A 23,581-nucleotide genomic window follows, 5' to 3' on the forward strand; every position below is an offset into this window, starting at 1 on the left:
CAGGTGGACTGTTACGTGTAAAATATATAGTCTGCCCCCCCCACACGTAAATTTTGTCATATCAATGCGGCCCGCGAGTCAAAAAGTTTGCCCACCCCTGTGTGCTATTAGGTTGGGGAAAATATCATAACAGTACAACAATAAAGTCCAAATATTATAATTAAAAAAAAAAGATTGGTGATTGTTCCCACAATGGGATGATATATGTACATGTATAATACTATATGTTCCAAAGCAATATACACATGTAGGCTTTAATCATTTACTTTTTTTCTTCAGTCTGGTTTACTTCTACTTGAAGTTGAGTACAATCCTTTTGTGGGCTATTTTTGGACATTCAAGTAGAACAGCTCTGTCTTAAGAAGTACACCTGTGATGTACAACCTCGGTTATAAATCAGGCAACATTGTCAGGTCTATGAGTCATTTCAGTATTTAAAAGCAATAATGGCATCCTATCAATTGCAAGAGCGTGTGGGATGTTGCAATGTCCGGACATGTCTGGTTCATCGAGTCGTCATTCATGTTGACTTGGTTTTAAGTAATAGTGGGGTGTATGCTGGAGCCTATCCCAGGTGACTTCGGATGACTCTGTACTAGTCGGCATATATATCTATATTTATATATGTACGTATATATACACAATATATATATACACAATTAACCTAACATCCAGGGTGTACCCCGCCTTCGCCAGAAGACAGCTGGGATAGGCTCCAGCACCCCCGCAACCCTCGTGAGGATAAGCGGTAGAAAATGAATGAATGAATGAATGTTTTTGGTAGGAAACCGCAGTACCAGGCAGAGATTCAAACCTCTTCCCAACTGTGCGGCTAACATGCTAACCCCTTGTACACCGTGCGGCTCTATTTTTCATCATTCATTAATTTATTTTCTACCACTTTTGCTCACAAGGGTCGTGGGGGTGCTGGAGCCTATCCCAGCTGTCTTCGGGTAAGAGGCGGGGTACACCCTGGACTGGTCGCCAGCCAATCACAGGGCACATATAGACAAACAACCATTCACACTCACATTCATAGTCGCTAATTAACCTAGCATGTTTTTGGAATGTGGGAGGAAACCGGAGTACCCGGAGAAAACCCACGCATGCACGGGGAGAACATGCAAACTCTACACAGAGATGGCCGAGGGTGGAATTGAACTCGGGTCTCCTAGCTGTGAGGCCACTCAAACTCAAATTTTCGATAACTATTTTAACAGCTTCCCATCATGTATTTTGTCCCAGCAAAGCATGTCATTGGACTTGGCTACTGGGGGAGAGTGTTAAACGGGACTATAGGGGTGCTATAATGTTTACAGGCTGAGTACCCGGAGAAAACCCACGCATGCACTGGGAGAACATGCAAACTCCATGATGGCCGAGGGTGGAATTGAACCCTGGTCTCCTAGCTGTGAGTTCTGCGCGCTAACCACTACACCACCGTGCCGTCTATTTTTCATAATTTTCCTGTAAAATCCTAACTTTTTCTAATTGGATTAGAATTCTTGCATTTTTGCCTTTTTTCCCAGTTTTCTTGTTAAATTATATTTATAGAATGTGCTGCAGGCCAAAACGGACTGCAATTTGGACACCACTGTCCTTTAAAACTCTGGAAAAGAATAACTCCTATATAAATATGTGTGTATATAAATATATATATACATACATAGCTCCTGTAGTTTGGCCGTCAGCCATGTTTATGTCTTTATGTAACACTGTGCACAAATCAGTGATGTGTGTGTGTGTCTGTTTACGCTCTAGTAAAAATAACTAGGATCAGTGTTGAAACTCTGTGTTGAGAGAGAGAACAAACAGTCCAAGAGGAAATGAACTCCACATTTCACTCCAAGTGACAGAAGGCAGATAAATAAAAAAAAAAAAAAAAAATTGGGCCACAAAAGTGTACAATAATAAGAAGCATCACTGGCACCAGGCCAACCCGAAACTGTTGTTTTGATCGCGTTGGGTGTGGCCTGCTTCCAGTGAGCAGTTCCTCTGGCAGTAATATATTTTTGACTCATGGCGCTGCAGAACACCATGTACTGTTTCACTCACATGCAAAATGCTTCAATGAGGCACACAAGAGAAAAGCATCAATTCGGTGTTGTTTATTAAAAAAAAAAAAAAAAAAAACTTTGGCAAGATTGTGAATTAACATTGCATTTGTATAAATATACTTTTTACTACAATGCCATCACAAAGCCGACCCTGAAGACATCTTTCCTATTATTTTGGAAGATGAGGAAAGACATCATTAAAGAGTCATTTTTTTTGGAATGTTTTTCATGTGTAAACTCCAGAGGCATCTCCAGCTTAAAAACTTGCTGTAAATGTTGTTCTGGTTGAGCTTCCCCTTCAAGGCGGCTCAGACCGACAAGGCATCTGGCTCCCATTAGCACATGGGGGGTGGGGTGGGGTGGGGGGGAGCTTATCTGTGAGACTTTTACACACAAACAACTCATTCTGTTTCAGCTAGGTACTAACAAATATCCGCTTCCACAAACTGTCTGACACTTCCAAACTGCTGAACGCAACAAAAAAAGGTGACAGATTTCAACAGTTTTTGCTCCGCTTTCCTTCACAACAACTTCCTGAAACTCTCTGTTGGCAGATATTAAGGCATATGTATTTTCCCTTTTCCATATTTTGCGTACTGCATGCATAAAACACATTTCTGTGCAGCTTACTCGACTTGCCAGCTACCGTTCACTTTTACATGATCATTTACAGTATGTGCTTGATTAACAGTAAAAAATCATCAATTAGCTTCCATTGTGTCGCCTGTTAAAAAGGACGTAGAAACCGATGAATAATTGCACTTCTCGCTTTACACCGTTGAAAGATGACAATTCCATCGTAAACATGGCAATTAACAACAAGGCACTTGACGTCTGTGGGCACCAGGTGATATCCCATAATACCCAATGGCTGCAAAAATCCTTACATCTCACACTCAGGTGACGGGATTGTTGACCGGGAGGTGCTTGCAGCTCTCGTCATGAGGAGTTCTCTGATGTATGTGGAGCCACTGCTTCCATCTCAGCAGAACCTCAGCAAAAGAGTCCACGTACAGACTGGAAAAACCAAGCGAGGGGGCTCCTCCACCGTCTTTTAGCCCCCCCCCCCAGCGTCGTCGCCAGGCTATGGCCGCGGCGCCCGCCGCAGTCTCTCAGTGACACCGGTAACATCCAGGTGCCGCTTTTCAAAGAGGACCAATCAGAGAAGACAAAGCTTCAGAGGATTCATTTAAGTCGCTCGACGCTCAGGCAGGATCTTGCAGTTCAGCATGTCATGCAGCGAGGCCTCATGTTCATGGGCTGAGGGTTGGGGTCAATCTGGGGGGGGGGGGCAAGGAAGTAAAGATATGAGTGAAAAGGCCTCCACACATAAACAACTGAAAATCTCTGTTTAATAACTGTTTTCAGATTTTTATATGTTTATATATATATACGTATATATATATATATATATATATATATATTCTATAAAATATTTTAGAAAAATAAATATTATATAATAAATATTTTTATATATTTTATAAAAATAAATATTATATAATAAATATTTTTATATATTTTATAAATATAAATATTATATAATATATTTTTTAACATATTTTAAGTGACTATTATAATTAGTTCTAACATTAATAGGGCAAAAGTCATACACTGAAAGTGACAACAACAAAAATAAAAAATTTTAAAAACAGGAATTTTATATATATATATATATATATAATTCCTCTTTTTTTAAAAAATATGTTTATATGTAAGAATGAGATCGCGGATACAGGCGGCTGAAATGAGTTTCCTCCGTAGGGTAGCTGGACTCACCCTAAGAGATAGGGTGAGGAGCTCAGCCATCCGGGAGGGGGCTCAGAGTAGAGCCGCTTCTCCTTCACATCGACAGGAGTCAGTTGAGGTGGCTCGGGCATCTAGTCCGGATGCCTCCCGGACGCCTCCCCGGTGAGGTGTTCCGGGCATGCCCAGCCGGGAAAAGGCCCCGGGGCAGACCTAGGACACGCTGGAGGGACTATGTCTCACAGCTGGCCTGGGAACGCCTTGGTGTCCTCCCGGTGGAGCTGGAGGAGGTGGCCGGGGACCGGGAAGACTGGGCTTCCCTTCTAAGACTGCTGGCCCCGCGACCCAGACCCAGATAAGCGGATGAAAATGGATATATATATATATATATATATATATATATATAAAATTCCTCTTTTTTTAATTTTTTTTTTTTTATTATATATATTTTTTCATTTTATTTTTTTATTAAAAAAAGGAATTATATATGTGTATATATATATATAATTCCGTTTTTTAATTTATTTTTTTTTATTTATTATATATATTTTTTTATTTTATTTTTTATTAAAAAGAGGAATTATATATATATATATATATATAAATAATATATTTTTTTATTTTTATTTTTTTTATTGTCACTTTCAGTGTACGACTTTTGCCCTATTAATGTTAGAACTAATTATAATAGTAACTTAAAATATATGTATTATATAATATATATATTTTATATATATACTATATATATTATATACAATAAAAAAATAAAAAGCTGTAGTTATACTGTAGTTTCGAGCATGTCTACGAGTCAGTACGTCAACAGCGGCTCCACGTGGGTGTCGAGCTTTCACTCACCTCGCTGTACACAGGCGGAGGTCGGAAGCGGAACTCCTGCACAAAAGCCATAAGGGGCCGCTCGAGGATCCCACTCAGATCGTCCACCGGCTGAGGGGCCGCCGTGTTGTTGCACTGCTCGGCCTCCCCGTCCGCCACCACAGAGCTGTACTCTGGAGGAGCTGTGTGGGTGGGGTGGGGGGGGGAGAAAAGACAGAATGAATCTGCTGCTCTGACTCACTGAACAAGCACAGGTCCAAACATGAAGCTGCTTACTCAGCGTTTCACAAGAAGCTATTAAAGTAGTATTTTCCACTAATAAATACTGATTTAAGATGTGTTGGTGCCAAAGTCATCACTAAATCCCATCTGACAACAAATGGCCAATCTGGTTCATTTTGACTTGTTTTTAAGTTGCTTTTATGATAACTTAATATGGAATCAAGGCTGACAGACTCTGATATTTATGAGCGACACTCACGCTCAGGCTGCTCGGGGATGGCCATACGCAGCCACTCCAGGTTGACGCTGTACTGGCTGCTGACGCTGGAGGTCCTGCTTCCAAAAGGATGGAGAGGGATGGTACCGATGACCAGGGGCAGCTCAAGAAAAAGCTTGGAGGTCCCCGGGACATCGACACACACCTGTTGGAGGGAGGAGGAGGGGGGCCCGGTGAGGTTCCTCTTTACAAAGAGGAAGTCGTATTCTGACTGAGCTCACCTTGAGAATGTATTCCACTTTGATGATGCGGCACTGCACGATGGACGGACCCACGGGTGGGATCTTGATGGCCCGACCGTGCCAGGTCTCTCGGCACCGGGCGCCCACCACGTCGCCGCACAGTGTAGCCACCACGGAGCGCTTCTGCTTCATGGTGCCGCGGGCGATGAACGTCTGAGTCTGAGTGATGTAGGCTTTGGGTACGACCGAGCGTGAAGTGGAATTGTCAAACTCGGCAAAAACGGGTATAACCTCGCCTGAAGAGAGGAGGAGAGGAGAAGAACAATACAATTAATCATCGGTTTTACATGATTATTCTTAAATAGTTCTAATCTTACCTGGTGTATAACCTTTGCGGTCAATCTTTGCGGTAACAGACACTTGTCCAAAGTTGCGGTACCACGTGCGTGCCATCTTGTCCTTTGTTCCGGCCTGTGGCGCCTAAGAAGGATGAAACCGTATCAGCAAGTGTGCATCAACACACGGTAAATGGTGAAAAGAGAGTTAGCGGGCTCACCAGTAGCGCTGGTGTGTTTATGTCAATGGGCTCAATGACTGTAAACTCCTTCTTGATCTTCTTGACGGTGGCCCACGGTCTGTGGAGCTTCACTTTGACCCAGTAACGAATGCTGCCGTGTTTCCCTTCAAAGGAGGTGACCAGCGTCTCCTCTGGAAGCTGGAAGCTGAACGGGTATTCATGTCGGCCCGCAGGAAGGACGGTCACTTCTCCATTATCTGTGAGACACATAAGCAGCAATTCATTAAAGACGTCATTTATGGAGTATTTACATAAAAAGGTTCATCCATCTTAAACTTGTTTATCTGGTTTAGCATTTAGGAATTCACCATCATATATAGCTGAGTGCAACAGGAGGTTCAACGACAGCGTGCGTTCTTTGCATTGGTAGAACTTCAAGTAGCCTACATTGAAATATAACTCTTTCTCCACAAACACATAGCTCGTGCTTGCACTGAGGGGCGGTTCCGGGCTCCATTGTGCTGACTGGGAACATGTTTTCCTCCAGCCCTTCTCAACTGGTCTGAGGATGAACACGTGTTTAGGTTTAACAGACTCCGCTGTTGCTAGAAGCCCCTACAATTTGAGCTCTATTATAATAACGTTAATGTCAAATTCTATTGACGCCTTTGTGCTCACCAGCAGAAAATAAATAACACTAAACACACAAAAAACACATACTATGTGATGATAACATTGTTGTTGTATACAAAAAGCATTGCTCAACACAGTTGGCAGTGAATTTCCTGTTTGTGCTCTCAGCAAACATCTCCAGTATGTACCCAATGATTGCAGGAGGCATTCAAGGAGAAAACTACTGCAAAATGTACTTCATTAATTGTGTTGTGCACACTTCAACTATAGTTTGCTTCTCCAAGGAAGTACCCAGCAACAACCAATATTAAATAGATGGAAACTGCATTGACACAAACAATATATAATATGCTTATAATATGGCACCCTGTTCTGACCCAGAAGGGATGCAGCCTGACCCATCCCGGATCCTGCAAGGGGGACTGACCTGCCTGCAGCAGCACCTCTCTGCGGTTCAAGTACTCCACCTCGTCGCTGTAGTTCTGGGTGTAAGCGGTGCTGGAGCCCGCGGAGCGGGACTCGGTCCAGTGCACTTTAGCGAAACCTTCGGCGTGGAGCTTCAGGGAGTCCACGCGAGTCTCCCCGGTGAGCTCCAGCACCACTCGGCCGGAGACTACGTCTCCGCTGCTGTACACGGGAGGACAGTCCACATCCGGGGAGTCGAAGACAATGTCCAACTTTTTCAACTTGTCGAAAATCATTTTTTTTTTCGGGTTATTCCTGTCGCTTTGTGCTGCGGCGAGTGAGTTGATGAGGATGTCGGCGTTCGCTGCTTCACGCTTGAGACTGTTTTGCAGTTTCGGTTGGAGGCCTATTTGCAGGAGGACGGAGTGGGCGGCTCTGCATTTATTATGTAAGCCTCAGGAGAGGGCTGAGGGCTGGGCGGTGGTGCCTTCACGTGCGTCCCCTTGGCAACGACTTTTCAGCTACTACTTTGCAAAGTAGAACTAGGGACGTTTTTGGTTTTATTTATGAAGTGGACTAATGAGAGCGAGAGGCTTTTTTTTGGTTGGCTATTTCATTTTTTTTAAAAAAAGGCAATGTCGATTGTATCGTCATCAGTTGTGAGAAGTCCGGGAAACTGAAACCCACGTGAGGACCCGATTCATTTGGAATAAAGCAAAAGCGAAACAACACAAACAAACAGAATATATTTTTTCAGTCATTGTAAAAGTGGTGGATGTTTTTAAAAAAAAAAAACACAGTGTTGCCACAATTCCGGATTGACCTTGAAGGCAGCATTCTAAACATGCAGACTGGGTGTGGAGGTAGACGTGAGGAAAACATAGCCTCATGATGACTGATGGTTACAGGTTTCCTAGAAGAAAACAGGCTTACTGTGCATGCCTCAGTGTTGTGCAGAGCCTCCCAGATAAGGAAAATAGTTTCACGCTGGCCTGAAAACTGTTTACTCCACTTGTTACACCACACAAAAGCAAGTTACATATGCCGTGAAATCCTCTTCTGAAAACATCCACACTACGTCACACCAAGTCCTTAGCACATTTGCGTTGTGTCTTCATGAAATGAGTGAAGGTTATGCATGTAAAGCTGCAAGAAGAGCGCTTCTAAGAATGAGTTGGACTGCTGGGGGAGTTTTTATTTCAGGCTTTTTCAGACACTCCAGCACTGCCAAGGAAGCCCCGACCCTGGTGGCATGAGGTAGGCTCATCTGTAAGGTTTTGACCGTGGATGTTCCACAGCCCACTTTTTAAAAAGGCATTTCTAGAACTAGGCCATTTATTAATACTGAACAATCAGCCCTTCTGCAAAACCAGAATCAATGTTCAGTAAAACCTCTGAATCACGCTTGTATTTATGTGTGCATCTTAATTCATTCGAAACCCTTCACACGGAAATCATATCTGGATCTTGAAAAACAAAGTTGTTTACTCCTTTGTTCACTATGGTGTGGAGTTAGCTAATTACTGCCACCAGGTGGAGAAAAGGAGGTAGTGTTCACATATGCAAGGCTCGGAGGTGTTGGAATGGAAGAAATAGTTTGTGAATTATGTTATTTCATTCATTCATTTTCTACCGCTTTTTCCTCACGAGGGTCGCGGGGGTGCTGGAGCCTATCCCAGCTGTCTTTGGGCGAGAGGTGGGGTACACCCTGGACTGGTTGCCAGCCAATCACAGGGCACATATAGACAAACAACCATTCACACTCACATTCATACCTATGGACAAGTTGGAGTCGCTAATTAACCTAGCATGTTTTTGGAATGTGGGAGGAAACCGGAGTACCCGGAGAAAACCCACACATGCACGGGGAGAACATCAGAGATGGTCGAGGGTGGAATTGAACCCTGGTCTCCTAGCTGTGAGGTCTGTGCGCTAACCACTAGCATACCGTGCCGCTCTATGTTATTTCATTCATTCATTCATTCATTTTCTACCGCTTTTCCTCACGAGGGTCGCGGGGCTGCTGGAGCCTAGGGTACACCCTGGGTACACCCTGGACTGGTCGCCAACCAATCACAGGGCACATATAGACAAACAACCATTCACACTCACATTCATACCTATGGACAATTTGGATGTGGGAGGAAACCGGAGTACCCGGAGAAAACCCACGCATGCACGGGGAGAACATGCAAACTCCACACAGAGATGGCCGAGGGTGGAATTGAACCCTGGTCTCCTAGCTGTGAGGTCTGCGCGCTAACCACTAGCATACCGTGCCTCTCTATGTTATTTCAGTATATGATAAAACATAAAAATAGCGCTGCAAACAAGTCATTTTACTCTATACAGTTAAAGTAATTAAAAACTGCATTTCCCCAACAAAATAATTAATTTGTAGTTTTTCTTTAGTTTTAAACCCCTTTATGACTTCCTGGTCAGTAAGGTAAAATAAAGCCGCATATGCCACCTGCTGGTTGGTGATGACAGCTGCCTGCCTCACACCTCTAAATGGATAACAGTCTGCTGCTGCCTGATCAACGCCTCCACTGTGAATACGACCTGGCGGGATCTGTTAAACTGCAGACTGAAAATAACTTTGACCTACACAGTAGCCTCCATGCGTTCACATTCATTTAACTGAGTGGAACTACACTGTAAATGAACTGTACCCATCCAGTGCCTTCTTCCTTTCAAAAATGATTTTGAGCAGCTTGGAAACACGACAATCAATTCAATGACTTCTGTCCTTTTGGTTTGGGCTGCATGTAAGGAGCGTTTATAATCCTCACATTTCCTTGAATAAACAAACATGCTTGGAGAGAAAGCGAGTGTGGCACACAAGCAGGCGGGCATATCAATAATTTGTTGACACTAGCTTGGCTGCAACTGCTTGCTGGTGTTCAAAACAGGAACTTTGACCCAAGTAATTAAATCTGCTATAGGGCAAGAAATGTTAATAAAAAGGACATACACTAAGTACAGTTATTTAGAGCACTGGGGAGTACTCAAACTAGGTCATATGTACAATGGTCAATGGTCAAGCACGCTCCATCCATTCATTTTCTATACTGCTTGTCCTCATTAGGGTCATGCATAGGCTGTGTGGGCAGCAGGGGACAGGAGCGGGTGATGTCAATGCAGCCCCTATTGGTCGAATTATTAATGCATAGTACAAAATTAATTTTAAAAAATCTCACATATGTTATCAAGGGGTCGAGTGGTTAGCGCGCAGACCTCACAGCTAGGAGACCAGGGTTCAATTCCACTCTCTGTGTGGAGTTTGCATGTTCTCCCCGTGCATGCGTGGGTTTTCTCCGCGTACTCCGGTTTCCTCCCACATTCCAAAAACATGTTAGGTTAATTGGCGACTCCATATGTATGAATGTGAGTGTGAATGGTTGTTTGTCTATATGTGCCCTGTGATTGGCTGGCGACCAGTCCAGGGTGTACCCCGCCTCTCGCCCAAAGACAGCTGGGATAGGCTCCAGCATCCCCCGCGACCCTCGTGAGGAAAAGCGGTAGAAAATGAATGAATGTTATCAAGGTGTTGGAAAGATTAATGTTTTTTAAATATGATATTTTTTCCACTAGAACATTTAGCATATGTTGCTTTCAAGGATGTTCTCAAGCCTGGTGCCTTGTTCAATCAGTTATTCATGCAACATTATTAGATAGTGAACTTTGCATTTGTGGTAGGCATTTATTAACATTTATTTAAATTCACTCATGTAGCATTCATCCATTTTCTATGTAGCATATAAACACATTGTCTAGCCAAACCAAACACTTGATGAAACATTAACTGTCGACTGTCTACTGTTTGTTTACTATGAAAGCGTTAGTATCAGGGAAGTTTCACATCCATATTTGTAGACCTTTTTGGATTTTATGGGTTTGTTTTTATATATTAGATTATTGATGTATGTGGATAGTGTTTATGTATCGCTCGGTTTTCCTTGAAACCCAGTTGGGATAAACACAACATTACAATGAACTTCATCCGAGTTCGGAGATGTTCTGCAACCTGGAACCTGGATGAGAAATGCCTTATCAACAATTCCATGTCTTTACCTTTGGACTCCCACAAGTCCAGTCTGATCGCTTTGAACTTACTGACCAGACATGTTCAATGTTTTTTTGTCTCGAAAAGGCAAAAATTAACTTATAAAAGTAAACTTATAACAGTAAAATACCAACGCAAATATAGTTGAAGTTTTACCAATTTTAGACAAAGGCCAGCTGGGGTTATATTAAACAGAATAACAACATTTTTGACTGACCTCGGATCAGATGCTGTCTCTTCCTGAAGTAAGTGATCCTGGAGGTGTAGTCATTGTAGACAGAATTCATGCCACGATTCTCCAGCCAGTGTGCCGTAGCGACACCTCTCCCCTGCACCTTCATGGAGTGCACTTTGGTGTCCCTGCGGAGCTCCAACACCACTTGGCCCGACACCACCTCTCCTCCAGTGAACGCAGCATCTCCCTCGCCATCCAGCTCCAGCTTGAAAGACTTAATGGAGTTCAGTGACATGACTGTGTGTGACAAGGGAAATAGAAGGATTCAATTAGCAGACTAGATTCAAGCCATGTGCTTTCTTTCCAGTGCATGGATGAAAAAAACATTCATCACATTTAAAATGGCATTAAAATACACATCCCATGAGACAATCCCACAAAATGCTTTCCGGACCATTCTCTGCATATTCTGATAACATCATTCATGAGATACACTCTATTATTTGCTTTGTCACAAAAACACAAAATACTAAGATGTCAATGTTTGGTCCAGATATCTTAGCATACCCTACACTACATCCTACACTCAAAGTGGACCCCCGCGTATTCCTTAATCTTTCTGTAAATGGTCCCCAGTGGAAGGCGTTTGGACACCCCTGCAGAACAGTATATATTACAGTCAAGAAAACATCATTTTTTAAATTAAAGCATTTACTTAAAGTGGCTTATAAGCGTGTGACTATGCACACTCTGGCAGTTTTAACCAATTATTTTTTTCCACCAATTCACATATCGCTTCTTTCGCTGTACTGTACATATTTCAGTGTGTTAACATGAATTAATCGCTATGCGACGCCTCAACCAATCAGCATTGAAAAACGATTAACGCTGTATAAAAGCAGACAACTGTGAACGTTGTAAACACACTGTTTAACAACTACAATGTAAATATAAACAACTCACCGGTGTTGTGCCGAGTTTTGCATGCCTGCCGGATTTTGCATCCACCTCGCGGGAGCGCGCACGCTCAGTTAAAACCGAAAATATGTGACGCTGCGGGGTTTTTTCGCCACAGGACTTCACGATAATGAAGATATTATACTTTGTGTCTCCTTTATCAGTTACTATGAGATACCTAAAGCACACAGTATATGAAAACTTCGATTTATTGGCTTGGTATTTGTTTGGTATGTCAAGCATTTGACGCATGCGTATCCAGGAATACGGTGAGTGGAGCGGGTTAGACATTTACAATGTAATTGTGGCGCTTTGTAACACATTTCTTCCGCCAATAATATATTTCTGCATAACTAATGACAAATATGAAATGTGCAAGTATTTACCTATTCATTTTGTGGCCAGGAGCTGACGTAATTTCTATGAGGCAGTCGATCTCACCCGTTTGACATACTTTGGACTGTAAAATGACAAATAAAAGTGTTGAACTTGGGGGCTCCACTCATTCATTCATTATGTGGCAACACCATGGTTATTTGGTGAATTTTAAATTCCCCATCAGCAAATATGGGTGCATGCATTTTATGGCAGGGCTGATTTTTGACCTGCCGAGATTTGCATCCACCCCTATTTGGACTAAGATGAGTTCTACATGTCTATCATTTGAACAAAAAAGTTCCCCAATAGCAAATATGGGGTGCATGCATTCTACAGCGGGTGGATTTTGACCTGCCGAGATTTGCATGCACCCTCCACTTGGACCAGTATAACTTCTACATATCTATAGTTCACATGATTTACTTTAAAGACATCCACCTCTCATGTGGATGTCATCATTTGAAAAAAAAAGTTTCCATATTGGAAATATTCTATGGCAGGGCAGATTTTTGTCCTGCCGAGATTTGCATGCACCCCCTATTTGGACTAAGATAACTTCTACATGTCTATAGTTCACATGATTTACTTTAAAGACACCCACCTGTCATGTGGACTTCATCTTTGGACCAAAAAAATTCCCATATAGAAAATATGGGGTGCATGCATTTTACGGCAGGGCAGATTTTTGACCTGCCGAGATTTGCATGCACCCCCTAGTTGGACTAAGATAACTTCTACATGTCTATAGTTCACATGGTTTACTTTAAAGACATCCATCTCTCATGTGGACTTCATCTTTGGATCAAAAAAGTTCCCATATTAGAAATATGGGGTGCATGCATTTTACGGCAGGGCAGATTTTGACCTGCCGAGATTTGCATGCACCCCCTATTTGGACTAAGATAACTTCTACATGTCTATAATTTGAACAAATAAGTTCCCCAATAGCAAATATGGGGTGCATGCATTCTACAGCGGGTGGATTTTGACCTGCCGAGATTTGCATCCACCCCCTATTTGGACCAGGATAACTGCTACATGTCTATAGTTCACATGATTTACTTTAAAGACATCCACCTCTCATGTGGATGTCATCATTTGAAGAAAAAAGTTCCCATATTGGAAATATGGGGTGCATGCATTTTACGGCAGGGCAGATTTTTGACCTGCCGAGATTTGCATGCACCCCCTATTTGGACCAGCGTAATTTCTACATGTCTGTAGTTCACATGGCTTACTTTAAAGACACCCACCTGTCATGTGGACTTCATCATTTGACCAAAAAAGTTCCCATATAGGAAATATGGGGTGCATGCATTTTACGGCAGGGCGGATTTTGACCTGCCGAGATTTGCATGCACCCCCTATTTGGACTGAGATAACTTCTACATGTCTATAGTTCACATGATTTACTTTAAAGACATCCATCTCTCATGTGGACTTCATCTTTGGACCAAAAAAGTTCCCATATTAGAAATATGGGGTGCATGCATTTTACGGCAGGGCAGATTTTTGACCTGCCGAGATTTGCATGCACCCCTATTTGGACTAAGATAACTTCTACATGTCTGTAGTTCACATGATTTACTTTAAAGACATCCATCTCTCATGTGGACTTCATCTTTGGACCAAAAAAGTTCCCTAACAGCAAATATGGGGTGCATGCATTTTACGGCAGGGCGGATTTTGTGCCTGCCGAGATTTGCATGCACCCCCTATTTGGACCAGCGTAACTTCTACATGTCTAAACAATGGATGGTGTAGATCATTACCAAGCACACAACAGGGGGTGCATGCAAATTTCAGCAGGCCAAAATCCGCCCTGCCGTAAAATGCATGCACCCCATATTTCCTATATTGGAACTTTTTTGGTCCAAAGATGAAGTCCACATGAGAGATGGATGTCTTTAAAGTAAATCATGTGAACTATAGACATGTAGAAGTTATCTTAGTCCAAATAGGGGGTGCATGCAAATCTCAGCAGGCACAAAATCCGCCCTGCCCTAAAATGCATGCACCCCATATTTGCTGTTAGGTAACTTTTTTGGTCCAAAGATGAAGTCCACATGAGAGATGGATGTCTTTAAAGTAAATCATGTGAACTATAGGCATGTAGAAGTTACGCTGGTCCAAATAGGGGGTGCATGCAAATCTCGGCAGGTCAAAATCCGCCCTGCCGTAAAATGCATGCACCCCATATTTCCTATATGGGAACTTTTTTGCTGAAAAGATGAAGTCCACATGAGAGATGGATGTCTTTAAAGTAAATCATGTGAACTATAGGCATGTAGAAGTTATGCTGGTCCAAATAGGGGGTGCATGCAAATCTCGGCAGGCACAAAATCCGCCCTGCCGTAAAATGCATGCACCCCATATTTGCTGTTAGGGAACTTTTTTGTTCAAATGATGAAGTCCACATGACAGGTGGATGTCTTTAAAGTAAATCATGTGAACTATAGACATGTAGCAGTTATCCTGTTCCAAGTAGGGGGTGCATGCAAATCTTGGCAGGTCAAACATATGACCTGCCGTAAAATGCATGCACCCCATATTTCCAATATGGGAACTTTTTTGGTCCAAAGATGAAGTCCACATGAGAGATGGATGTCCTTAAAGTAAATCCTGTGAACTATAGACATGTAGAAGTTATCTCAGCCCAAATAGGGGGTGCATGCAAATCTCGGCAGGTCAAATATCCGCCCTGCCGTAAAATGCATTCACCCCATATTTCTAATATGGGAACTTTTTTGGTCCAAAGATGAAGTCCACATGACAGGTGGGTGTCTTTAAAGTAAATAATGTGAACTATAGACATGTAGAAGTTATCTTAGTCCAAGTAGGGGGTGCATGCAAATCTCGGCAGGTCAAAAATCCGCCCTGCCGTAAAATGCATGCACCCCATATTTCCAATTGGGGAACTTTTTTGTTCAAATGATGAAGTCCACATGACAGATGGATGTCTTTAAAGTAAACCATGTGAACTATAGACATGTAGAATTACGCTGGTCCAAATAGGGGTGGATGCAAATCTCGGCAGGTCAAAAATCTGCCCTGCCATAAAATGCATGCACCCCATATTTCCAATATGGGAACTTTTTTGTTCAAATGATGACATCCACATGAGAGATGGATGTCTTAAAAGTAAATAATGTGAACTATAGACATGTAGCAGTTATCCTGGTCCAAATAGGGGGTGCATGCAAATCTCGGCAGGTCAAAATCCACCCGCTGTGGAATGCATGCACCCTATATTTCCAATTGGGGAACTTTTTTGTTCAAATTATAGACATGTAGAAGTTATCTTAGTCCAAATAGGGGGTGCATGCAAATCTCGGCAGGCACAAAATCCGCCCTGCCGTAAAATGCATGCACCCCATATTTCCAATATGGGAACTTTTGTGGTCCAAAGATGAAGTCCACATGAGAGATGGATGTCTTTAGGGTAATTCCTGTGAACTATAGACATGTAGAAGTTATCTCAGCCCAAATAGGGGGTGCATGCAAATCTCGGCAGGTCAAAATCTGCCCTGCCGTAAAATGCATGCACCCCATATTTCCAATATGGGAACTTTTTTTTTCAAATGATGACATCCACATGAGAGATGGATGTCTTTAAAGTAAATCACGTGAACTATAGACATGTAGCAGTTATCCTGGTCCAAGTAGGGGTGGATGCAAATCTCGGCAGGTCAAAATCCACCCGCTGTGGAATGCATGCACCCCATATTTCCAATTGGGGAACTTTTTTGTTCAAATGATAGACATGTAGAAGTTATCTTAGTCCAAATAGGGGGTGCATGCAAATCTCGGCAGGTCAAAATCCGCCCTGCCGTAAAATGCATGCACCCATATTTCCTATATGGGAACTTTTATGTTCAAGTGATGACATCCACATGAGAGATGGATGTCTTTAAAGTAAATCATGTGAACTATAGACATGTAGAAGTTATCTCAGTCCAAATAGGGGTGGATGCAAATCTCGGCAGGTCAAAAATCAGCCCTGCCATAAAATGCATGCACCCATATTTGCTGATGGGGAATTTAAAATTCACCAAATAACCATGGTGTTGCCACATAATGAATGAATGAGTGGAGCCCCCAAGTTCAACACTTTTATTTGTCATTTTACAGTCCAAAGTATGTCAAACGGGTGAGATCGACTGCCTCATAGAAATTACGTCAGCTCCTGGCCACAAAATGAATAGGTAAATACTTGCACATTTCATATTTGTCATTAGTTATGCAGAAATATATTATTGGCGGAAGAAATGTGTTACAAAGCGCCACAATTACATTGTAAATGTCTAACCCGCTCCACTCACCGTATTCCTGGATACGCATGCGTCAAATGCTTGACATACCAAACAAATACCAAGCCAATAAATCGAAGTTTTCATATACTGTGTGCTTTAGGTATCTCATAGTAACTGATAAAGGAGACACAAAGTATAATATCTTCATTATCGTGAAGTCCTGTGGCGAAAAAACCCCGCAGCGTCACATATTTTCGGTTTTAACTGAGCGTGCGCGCTCCCGCGAGGTGGATGCAAAATCCGGCAGGCATGCAAAACTCGGCACAACACCGGCGGCACGGCAGCAATTCTCGGAAGGAAAGTGCAGAAAAAGAAAGCAAATTCTGTCCGCGAAGGTCGTCCCACTGACGTGTGCTTGTCTAGTAATCTTTATCTTTAAATAAGATTGTCAGGCTCGACCGCCCAGTAACACTCGAGACCCTTCCACCAATGACATTGAGCGCACGTGAGTCACGTCCGCCCATCCAACACGGAAGTGGACGAGGGCGGTATTTCAAATTAATGGTACTTTCGCCAGCTCGTCTTTGCCTTTTTGCTTCTGCCGAAATCTACTTCCAAAAAAATCAAAGTGTTGTATTAAATGTGTTCAGAAGAAATAAGCGGCTGCAATATAAAATAACTATAAAATTATTTTGCTGTAAAACGTGGGAGCCATTCCTTTATTGTGAAGGTACTGATAAAAACGTCTTTTACTTTTAAACATTCGTAATATTCTCTGTATTTTACGTGTTTTTAAATTACCGATATTTTTTTACTTGAACTTTTTCAGGATTTTTTTTAAATTTTACTAAGATCATTATCATACTGAGAATAAAACGATACACAAATGTGGCAAATGGTCTAGTACACCCTGGACTGGTCGCCAGCCAATCACAGGGCACATATAGACAAACAACCATGCACACTCACATTCATACCTATGGACAATTTGGAGTCACCAATTAACCTGGGTATTTTCTAACAATGTAACAATATAAAATACACTAATTATTACAAACAATTGTTTCAAAAAATAAATTAAATAGTGCAATATAACTAAATAAAAGTATACTATTGACTCTCGCCTTTATTGCCTTTTTATTCCCTGAGTTTATGCTTGTGAAACTTGTGTCGTTACTTTTGCTACATGGTGAAGCATTGGCCTACACCTCTTGATTCACAACTCTTTAGTTATTTTTAATTTGACCGAATGAATCACACCACTACTCCTGTTGTTTATCTTCAGTGGAGTGGCTTATTCATTTGGGAGATGTGATATTTGTGAGCGGAATTGTCTCAACTTAGTTGGAACCCCACCCGATGATAATTTGTAACTAGTTGCATTATGATTTTCAACTCTTTTTGCATTTAGATTGTCAATGTATACTCACAGAAATCATATCAGGTTTGCAAAAATGATTATTACTAGATATAAAAATTAAAGGCAAAAGGCTGTTTCCTCTGTAGTCGGCCTATGCTACCTGTAATTTGAAAATGATATCAAAGTGGGTTTTGGTATGAAGCTATGGCCTTGAAGCTGCTGCACTTGGACTCTGCTGTTTTACCAGGTCGGTGAACTCCAGACTTCCTTGCCAACTTGTTTTTAATCAGTCCTAACCTGCATATCAGGGTCATGGCTATGTTTCTGCTTCAACACAGATTGTTTTTAGTGATCATGTCATGCTTGTGAATCCTTTTGCAAAACATACACCGAGCTTCATCTTCAGGTTGACAGTATAAACATGGTTGAAGTAGGACGGCAAGCCAAATGAGGTAAAAGTTTACACTTTCATAGTCCTTATGCCCCTTCACACTTTCCATAGATGTATACTTATCTGTCCTCTGTTTATGTTTAATTATAAGCCAAGTAGTTATTGGACTTAGACTATAAAGAATAGAAGATAAACAATATCTGCATATTTACAAAGTCTTGAGAAACGTGAAGGTTAATAATACCGTAATAATGTAGTAAACTGCAAATAGGCATGGAAAAATGTACAGTACAACTTCTACTTTGTCACCACTCATGACGGATTTAACAGAAATGAAAAAGCTGAATTAACTACTAATTACTCAGTCCGCAACCACAGGATGTTCCATCAACGTTGACCAAAACATTGCAGACATATTTGGCCTGATTTCTAGATACGCAAATATAAGCTGCAGGCTTTCTGAAAGGTGCCGCACGTGTTGACTTACTGTGTAATCTGAGCATTACCCATAATAACAGAGGTGTTGCAGTACTGCACCGACTACATGATAACTGTCACATGCAAAGCTTTATAAATATGACAACACCCTAAGATATCATGCTAGGTTGTTACCAGCTATAATTATAGGTGACATGAGTAATTAATCAATATGAATACTTTATTTTTTTAAGTGAGGTATTTGCTTAAAAACAAGGGTTTTTCACATTATTGTGCAGTATCAGTCGAACAGCCTGATACCATTGCCTACTTTTTTTAATGCTAATATAGGACTATTATCAACACCGGAAGTGCATTGAGCCAAGAATTAAGTGGAAATAAGCGTAAGTGATTTCTATTGTTATTTTGTTGTTCTTATTTTCAAGCAATATCCTTCGCACATTCATTTATTTGTTATTTACTTTTTATTTATGTTGATATTGTTCTGTAGAATTGCACTTTTATGTTCCTGTAATTCTGCGTATACTGTTTTATACTGTTTTGTAATTGAAGTTTGTAATAAAATATATATTTAATTAAAAACTAAATAGTTTAGTAAAATTAATAGTGGAAGTCTAAACATGTGAATTTAGTTAATGTAACTTGTTTAGCTATACCATTTTTATTGACATAAAATATAGGAATTTTACTTTGTAAGTGTCCCGGCGAAAGGAAGTGACGCATTTGTGTGTGAGCTGCTTCCGCTCTCTTTTCGTCGAGGCTCAGCTAGCGGCAGGGTGGGTACGCGTTTTGTGAAATGCCGTTTTGCCCACATAAGTTATAAAAACAAATATTATTCTGGTAAAATTCGCATTTGGTTAGTTGTAGCACTGTTTCACCAATATCTATTTCACTCCGACGTCCAATTTTATCTTTAAACACACATAGCTAGAATAAGTTCCATGCTAGCAGCCAGCATGTGGCGAGGCCTAGCTATCTGTTAGCCAAGCTACTAGCCGTGTCGCTACGTGAGCTTTAGCTAAGCTATGCTACAAACCTCCTGTGGTTCCACGCTAGCTTTGTCATAAAAACTATTTCGGCTGTGTCATAGAATTTTTGCAGAGAAACGTTTCTAACGTCACAAGCGAGGGTATCTAACCGCGCCGTAATATAAGCTGCACCGACCAGGTAGTCGAGGAGTTTCTCCACCGCTAACAGTACTGCTTTTCAATCTGTGACACCCAGCAGCCTGCCAACATGCAGATCTTCGTGAAGACACTCACCGGCAAGACCATCACCCTTGAGGTCGAGCCCAGTGACACCATTGAAAATGTTAAGGCAAAGATCCAAGACAAGGAAGGTGAGCAGTACAATGCACATTGAAACGATTCATTTTAGGTGCCAGGAAATGTAGTGAATGAGTTCAGCAGTTTAATACTTTTTCATACCAAATTGTGTAGTTACCAGCATCTAAATTTGATTTGTTGATAGAGCATTGTCCTTTTTAGTTGATTGATCATGATTTGTTAATGCTTGCGTTGAGACAAAATGTTGAAAATAACCAATTTGCGTTGCATATTGCTGTATTAAATCAAAAAATTAATCCAGTGGCATCATTCCTTGTGTGTAGGAATCCCTCCTGATCAGCAGCGTTTGATCTTCGCTGGCAAACAGTTGGAGGATGGACGCACTCTGTCAGACTATAACATCCAGAAAGGTAACAATCATTTCATTTCAGCTTTTTTTAAAAAAAAAAATATTTCTACATGAAATGTGATAATTAATATAAGGTGTATATAACACTGCCTTGTAGAATCCACTCTTCATCTGGTGCTGCGTCTGCGTGGAGGCATCATTGAGCCTTCCCTCAGACAGCTGGCTCAGAAGTACAACTGCGATAAGATGATCTGCCGCAAGTAAGTGATTTTTTTTTTAGGTGCTATCCCCCTTGGCTCCAATGTAACATTTTTTGGTTCACCACTCACAAAATATTAAGACCACCACGACTGGTTAGCATACATTACAAATGGTTGTTTCAGAGAACAAATTATACTAAATGTATAAATAGTGAATTTGTTGTTCAGCCCAAAAAGGCATATTGGTGTTGTGGTTGGTGTGCGGCACATGCTAAGTCTCAGATGGTCACGTCATCTTTTCCTGCGTGTGGCGTGACTCGCATGATTAGAGCACGAAGAGGGTGGGGTACCGACTATTGAAAGTGCTAGTGCCCAGCCCACGACTCGAGTGTTTTGACGCTCTGCCCCGCCCTGTTTCTCTCAGGTGCTATGCCCGTCTTCACCCACGTGCCGTCAACTGCCGCAAGAAGAAGTGTGGACACACCAACAACCTTCGCCCCAAGAAGAAGCTGAAGTAGATGTTTCGGCTTTTTGTGCTAAATTGTTAAATAAATTTAAAAGTTCACTTGCCTGGTAAGGTGTCGCTCATTCAGTGGTTCCCTTCAACAGCTCGGTGTCATGTGGCCTTGGCAGGTCTGGATGTGAACATCCAATTACAGGAATGTAATTGTTACCCATTGAAAACCTTGAAATATTTCAAAGAACTTGGATTTTGTGGTTATGCCAGCAGAGAAGGCTATGCTGGCCTGGACTGTACACCACCGGTATCAGACATCTTGGATACTGTACTTCCTATCAATAGAAAATAATGCAAAGGCAGCAATCTGACCTTTGACTCTCACAGGAAATAAATGAATTATGTATTATCATAGCATGTAAGTTAAACTTAATTTTACTGTTATGTCATTTTTATTAAAAAAGGGGAGGGGATAAAATATGACAGTACATCAATACATGAGGTGAACAACACTTGTGTTACAAGTCAAAAATAAAATACATCTTGGTATTAGCTGTTGAAGGATGCAGCATGACATCACATTGGATTCTTTAGGATAGTATGATGGGATGCCACCTGACACTTTCCACTTGTGTGATTCCCGACTTGAGTGCTTGCCAATAAGTTACACTATTTAGACAAAAGACATTGAACATGCCTCTTTGGCAATCAAATGGGTTGACTGGAACCCTCAGTTTGGGGGTGTCAGTGCGGTCCGGAAGCCGTTTGCAGTCAAGAGCTTGTTTTTAATATGAAACATAATAGGACCATGGAGTATTGAATGTGTGAATAAAGTATTCATTTTCAATCACAGGGCACATATAGACAAACAACCATTCACACTCACATTCATACATATGGACAATTTGGAGTCGCCAATTAACCTAGCATGTTTTTGGAATGTGGGAGGAAACCGGAGTCCTCGGAGAAAACCCACCCATGCACGGGGAGAACATGCAAACTCCACACAGAGATGGCCGAGGGTGGACTCGAGCTCTGGCCATATATCAAATAGTTAATGAAATAAGACCTCCACTGTTGCTTTAGTGTGACTAATAAAAAAATAAAATAAAGACAAGTGAATGATATCAAAGTGGCCTACCGCATCCTTTAATTTTTCTGTACTTGGCCCACGGTGGGAAAAGTTTGGGTGTTGTCCACACAGAAACATTTTCAGGTCAAAACAGCAAAGTACTTTATCGTCCACATGACACGGTGTTCTGGGTGCCCTGAAACAGTTTTTTGGAAAACGCCTTCCAGTCCCAGAGTGGCAAAATCGGAAAACACCGGCTTTTCGTTGCTGTGTAGACAACATTGACGTCACTTTTATGTATAACATTGTTTCTACCCACGCAACCAGCCCTGTGGATAGAGTTTCCACTGAATCGAACCGATACATTTTGGACCTCTGGATCGTACATTTGGAGATGAATTGGCAGTTTTCTGATCCACTGAGGACACCAAAAATACCCTCACAAAATTTTTCACTTTTTATATGTGTAATGTGCAGGTGTCCCAATACTTTTGTCTATATAGTGGAGAATAAAGCGAAGATGTGTGTGGGGGGGGGGGCTTACCAAGTTGAATGATAGCAAATAAATAGTCATGGCTTGTTTTGTCTTTTCGCTCTCATTGGCTCACGATGAAGTCTGTTTCTCAGTTTGTTCTCAACGTAGACTCAAAAGTGTCACCTTTCATCTGGCGTCATTTAAAGTGCTCTCAGTAGGGGTAGGCAGAGACTGCAATGTAGACAATGAAAGTGGTCTGGTACTCGATGGCCCCGTCCTCGCTGTAGGAGAGGGCTCGCACCTTCATGCGGTACGTGTGAGGCTCTCGTAAAGGCCGCGTTGTGAACAGCACACCCTTGAGGTTCTCGTCGCGAAGGGCGAAAGGTAACGTGACGTCCTCATCCACCACCAGGAAGGTGGTCCGAGGGTGCATCACTCCATCCTGTGTGTAGGCAACCAGTCGGATGAGGTCCTGGTTGGCTGCGATGCCGAAGGGAAGAGAAAGGAGCTTGTACTCCAGGGCATAAGGACTCAGAGCGCACTCAAGGTCATTTGGAGGACAGTTCTTCAGACAAAACCTGAAACACACATGGGAGTCCTTCAGTTGAGTCCTGAAGATCTCAAAAATCAGGCAAAAACTAGTTTAAAAAAATGCTATAAGCATACAAAATTTTAAACACATTCAAAAATAAAAATAAAAATATATATATATATATTATTTTTATTAATTGTATTATTTGTATATTTTATTTTGAATTATTAAATTAATTAATACATTTAATTATTTAATTATTTAAATTATAATAATTATGTAAAAAAATAATTATAATAATATTTTATTTTACTAATATTTG

At 41.5% G+C, this 23,581-nt stretch overlaps 3 protein-coding genes across 5 annotated transcripts in view; 1 reads left to right on the top strand and 2 right to left on the bottom strand.

Moving 5' to 3' along the window:
• Positions 1-2,093: 2,093 nt before the first annotated feature.
• arrdc2 (arrestin domain containing 2) lies at positions 2,094-17,191 on the bottom strand. Of its 2 annotated transcripts, XM_058072228.2 has the most exons (8): positions 17,030-17,191; positions 11,154-11,408; positions 5,872-6,089; positions 5,693-5,795; positions 5,355-5,611; positions 5,116-5,278; positions 4,656-4,816; positions 2,094-3,335 (listed from the first exon to the last, which is right to left on the bottom strand). In XM_058072228.2, the coding sequence occupies exons 2-8, from the start codon at positions 11,404-11,406 to the stop codon at positions 3,282-3,284; spliced, it is 1,209 nt and encodes a 402-aa protein (XP_057928211.2). In that variant the 5' UTR covers positions 11,407-11,408; positions 17,030-17,191; the 3' UTR covers positions 2,094-3,281. The 2 variants fall into 2 exon arrangements, with proteins under 2 accessions (XP_057928211.2, XP_057928210.2); XM_058072227.2 differs by lacking the exons at positions 11,154-11,408; positions 17,030-17,191 and adding an exon at positions 6,893-7,384.
• Positions 17,192-19,619: 2,428 nt separating this feature from the next.
• Positions 19,620-21,288, top strand: uba52 (ubiquitin A-52 residue ribosomal protein fusion product 1). 2 transcript variants are annotated; one of them, XM_058072229.2, is made up of 5 exons: positions 19,620-19,664; positions 20,116-20,227; positions 20,498-20,584; positions 20,681-20,783; positions 21,148-21,288. In XM_058072229.2, exons 2-5 carry the CDS (start codon positions 20,125-20,127, stop codon positions 21,239-21,241), a joined length of 387 nt encoding a protein of 128 aa, XP_057928212.1. In that variant the 5' UTR covers positions 19,620-19,664; positions 20,116-20,124; the 3' UTR covers positions 21,242-21,288. The 2 variants fall into 2 exon arrangements, with proteins under 2 accessions (XP_057928212.1, XP_057928213.1); XM_058072230.2 differs by having other exon boundaries at positions 19,632-19,664; positions 20,113-20,227.
• A 361-nt stretch (positions 21,289-21,649) lies between these two features.
• hmcn1 (hemicentin 1) overlaps positions 21,650-23,581 on the bottom strand; it is a 98,437-nt gene continuing 96,505 nt past the window's right edge. The window contains exon 107 of the mRNA XM_058072226.2: positions 21,650-23,305. Coding sequence (XP_057928209.2) covers positions 22,939-23,305 — 367 coding nt within the window. The 3' untranslated portion in view covers positions 21,650-22,938. The remainder of the gene's footprint in view (positions 23,306-23,581) is intronic.

Source organism: Doryrhamphus excisus, linkage group LG4 (assembly GCF_037039965.1).
Source record: "Doryrhamphus excisus strain RoL-2023G ecotype Guam linkage group LG4, RoL_Dexc_Guam_v1.1, whole genome shotgun sequence".
Classification (NCBI taxonomy): domain Eukaryota; kingdom Metazoa; phylum Chordata; class Actinopteri; order Syngnathiformes; family Syngnathidae; genus Doryrhamphus; species Doryrhamphus excisus.

Bases quoted from the DNA above. Each gene is read 5' to 3' on its own strand.
- arrdc2 (XM_058072227.2), bottom strand. From the start codon at position 7,166: ATGATTTTCGACAAGTTGAAAAAGTTGGACATTGTCTTCGACTCCCCG. The intron at 6,090-6,892 runs GTCAGTCCCCCT...TGTGTCTCACAG, and splicing joins AGAGGTGCTGCTGCAGGCAG to ATAATGGAGAAGTGACCGTC. The intron at 5,796-5,871 runs GTGAGCCCGCTA...CATCCTTCTTAG, and splicing joins TAAACACACCAGCGCTACTG to GCGCCACAGGCCGGAACAAA.
- uba52 (XM_058072229.2), top strand. From the start codon at position 20,125: ATGCAGATCTTCGTGAAGACACTCACCGGCAAGACCATCACCCTTGAG. The intron at 20,228-20,497 runs GTGAGCAGTACA...CCTTGTGTGTAG, and splicing joins AAAGATCCAAGACAAGGAAG to GAATCCCTCCTGATCAGCAG. The intron at 20,784-21,147 runs GTAAGTGATTTT...TGTTTCTCTCAG, and splicing joins GATAAGATGATCTGCCGCAA to GTGCTATGCCCGTCTTCACC.